This window comes from Tursiops truncatus, chromosome 19, assembly GCF_011762595.2.
Source record: "Tursiops truncatus isolate mTurTru1 chromosome 19, mTurTru1.mat.Y, whole genome shotgun sequence".
NCBI lineage: Eukaryota > Metazoa > Chordata > Mammalia > Artiodactyla > Delphinidae > Tursiops > Tursiops truncatus.
Window position 1 is genome coordinate 49,505,907 of NC_047052.1, and position 2,882 is coordinate 49,508,788.

Consider the following 2,882-nt stretch of genomic DNA (forward strand, 5'->3'; position numbering starts at 1 on the left):
TATGGCTTTTATTACTGGGATGGTAAGAGGAGAAATGGCCATTGTGAAGGTGAACACGTGTGCAGGACATTTCTTTTTCCTTTTAAAAAATATATTTGAAACAGTCACAAACTTATAGGAAAGTTGCATGTATGGTACAAAGAACTTTCCCCCCCACCGACGGTTTTGAGAGTAAATTGCAAATCTGGTACCCTATCATCCCTGAATATTGTAGTGGGTGTGTCCTACAAACAAGGACATTCCACGGTAAAGATACTTTTGTTCCCGTTGATTCATACATTTTATATGAGACAACATAATAGACCACATTCCTCCACCAAACTTTCCATCTACCCGTTTACTTATATCCACATAGATTCATGGATTCTTGTTTTATTTAAGGGGTTGTGATCTGTTGCGCTCATTTTTAATGTTGATGCTCAAAATGTCCCAGATTTGGCCAGTGGGAGCCCTTCAAGCTGGCTCTATGCCCTTCCACCTGTTCTCATCATTCTTTGAGTATTTCCTTACTTTCTGACCCCAAAAATGTTCCAGGCTCTTCTTGTATCTTCCCTGTCCCCCGACCCCTAGACTCAGCCATTTTCTCAAGGGAGAAGAGAGGGTACTTCTGAAGGCGGGTGGCTGACCCCTCACCCCTGAATGACTCCCCTCAGACTCAGATTTAAATACAGCGGGCCGGGCCATTGGCAGAGGCAATGCTCTAGGAGTTGCCATGGAGACCGCTGAGCTGCAGAGCGGAAGGAGGCGGTGATGTCATTGTGGGAGCAAGTGCAGTGGCCACATCCTTGTCTCAGCCAGGCTACAGGGCAGTGAGGGTAGCCTCTGGGCCAGCGGCAAGGAACGAGCCGCCCTGCCCGCCAGGCACCCTCGCAGGACACCCCGGTGACAGCAGCCCCAGGGCGATCAGCCGTCCCAGATCTGCTGAGACTGACAGGGCCTGCGAGACCTTTGAGGACCACCGCCAGAAAGAGGGACCAGCATCTTCATACTCTCTCTAGTGCGGCCTTGCCTAGGACTCAGGATCCACGAGCTAGCCGGCAGACACCCACCCCTGCTTCACACTCTGTAAGTCCCTAGGAATTCCCAGGAGCCCCCTGGGAGGGAGGTTACAGAAGGCTGGACACTGTGCAGCCCTGTGGGCAGGGCCTGGGGCATCTTTGGCCAAGGTGGACAAACTAGGCCCCGTGAGGCCTCTCTCTTTGCCTTGGGAAGGGGTCGTGGCGTCCTGGATAACGTTTTGGATTCCCGAGACAGCTCAGGTGTGTGCCATCGGGCATACTGCTGCCTCAGAGAGCTGGGTAAGATGCTTTTCGGCGTCAAGGACATTGCATTGTTGGAGCATGGGTGCAAGGCTTTTGAGGTGGACAGTTACAAGTCTCTGATGATCCTGGGTATCCCGGAAAACTGCAACCGTGAGGAATTCGAAGAGATCATACAGGCCTCCCTAAAACCTCTGGGTAAGTTCAAAGTGGCTGGGAAGGCCTTTGTGGAAGAAGAGAGCTCCAAGGCCGTCATTGTTAGGCTGGCAGAGGACATCAATTATGCCGTGATCTCCAGGGAGATCAAGGGCAAGGGCGGCATGTGGAGAGTGGTCTACATGCCCCGGAAGCAGGATATTGAATTCCTGACCAAGCTGAACCTCTTCCTGCAGAGCCAGGGCAGGACGGCGGAAGATGTGGCCCGGGTCCTAAGGCAGGAACTGTGCCCGACAGTGACGGGCCCCAGAGAACTTCCTGCCAGAAACTGCTATGAGCCTGGGCCAGGGGAGAAACCGGGGCCTGGGGCCACTGCTGCAGTGGACAGGGTGCCACCTGTGGACTCCACGAAGGAGAGCAAGGCGGGAGATGGCAAGAAAGGCAAGCGGAAGCACAAGAAAAACCGTCGACGACACCATGCATCTGACAGGAAGCTGTGAGGTGACCTGGGGTGGGCGTCAGCTGAGTGGGTGTGGGTGGCGACTTGGAAAGGTGGGTGCCCTCTGAGTAAGGTCGGGGGATGAGAGTGAATGTGGATAATGCGAGTGAGGATGAGTTACCCAGTCAAGGGAGTGGGCAACTTTTCAGTAAGAATGGGTAACATCTGACTAGTGTGAGCAAAGGTGGGTATTTTTGTTTTTGTTTTATTTGCGGTACGCGGGCCTCTCACTGCCGTGGCCTCTCCCGTTGCAGAGCACAGGCTCCGGACGCGCAGGCTCAGCGGCCATGGCTCACGGGCCCAGCCGCTCCGCGGCATGTGGGATCTTCCCGGACCGGGTCACGAACCCGTGTCCTCTGCATCGGCAGGCGGACTCTCAACCGCTGCGCCACCAGGGAAGCCCTGCATTGTTTTTAAAAGGGGTGTTATCAGGTCTCATGGCCAAGAGAACACAAAACACACAGCTTTCTTCTATCTCACTGGCTTCCAGTGGCTGATGGGAAAAGTGAAACAATTTATCTGGAATAAAAACAATAACAGCTATCCTGTGTTCCAGGCACTGTGCAGAGTCCTTCATATCCACTAATTCGTTGTATCTTCCCATCCCTTGGGGTATGGGACTATAGGTCCACAACCCCTGATTCAAAACCCTCGGGCCAGGTGTGGTTCAGAATTCAGAGTATTGGGTTTTAGAAAAGTGATACAGAGACTATGTCTTATATTGTGTAATTCACCCCCAGGGGGATTTGGGCAGCTCCCATAATCATATCCATTAGTATTCTAATAGTAGAGAAATACTGACATTAAGTGAAATAAATTAAAACTGTAGGGCTTCCCTGGTGGCGCAGTGGTTGAGAGTCCGCCTGCCGATGCAGGGGACACGGGTTCGTGCCCCGGTCCGGGAGTATCCCACATGCCGCGGAGCGGCTGGGCCCGTGAGCCATGGCCGCTGAGCCTGCGCGTCCGGA

At 53.2% G+C, this 2,882-nt stretch overlaps 1 protein-coding gene across 1 annotated transcript; it reads left to right on the forward strand.

Annotated features, from left to right (window-relative positions):
* The first annotated feature begins 838 nt into the window (after positions 1-838).
* On the forward strand, positions 839-2,882 carry PNMA8C (PNMA family member 8C). Its single transcript, XM_073796053.1, has one exon. The coding sequence runs from the start codon at positions 1,304-1,306 to the stop codon at positions 1,913-1,915; it is 612 nt and encodes a 203-aa protein (XP_073652154.1). The 5' UTR covers positions 839-1,303; the 3' UTR covers positions 1,916-2,882.

Excerpts from the sequence above, each read along its gene's own strand:
- PNMA8C (XM_073796053.1), top strand. The coding sequence starts at position 1,304 with ATGCTTTTCGGCGTCAAGGACATTGCATTGTTGGAGCATGGGTGCAAG.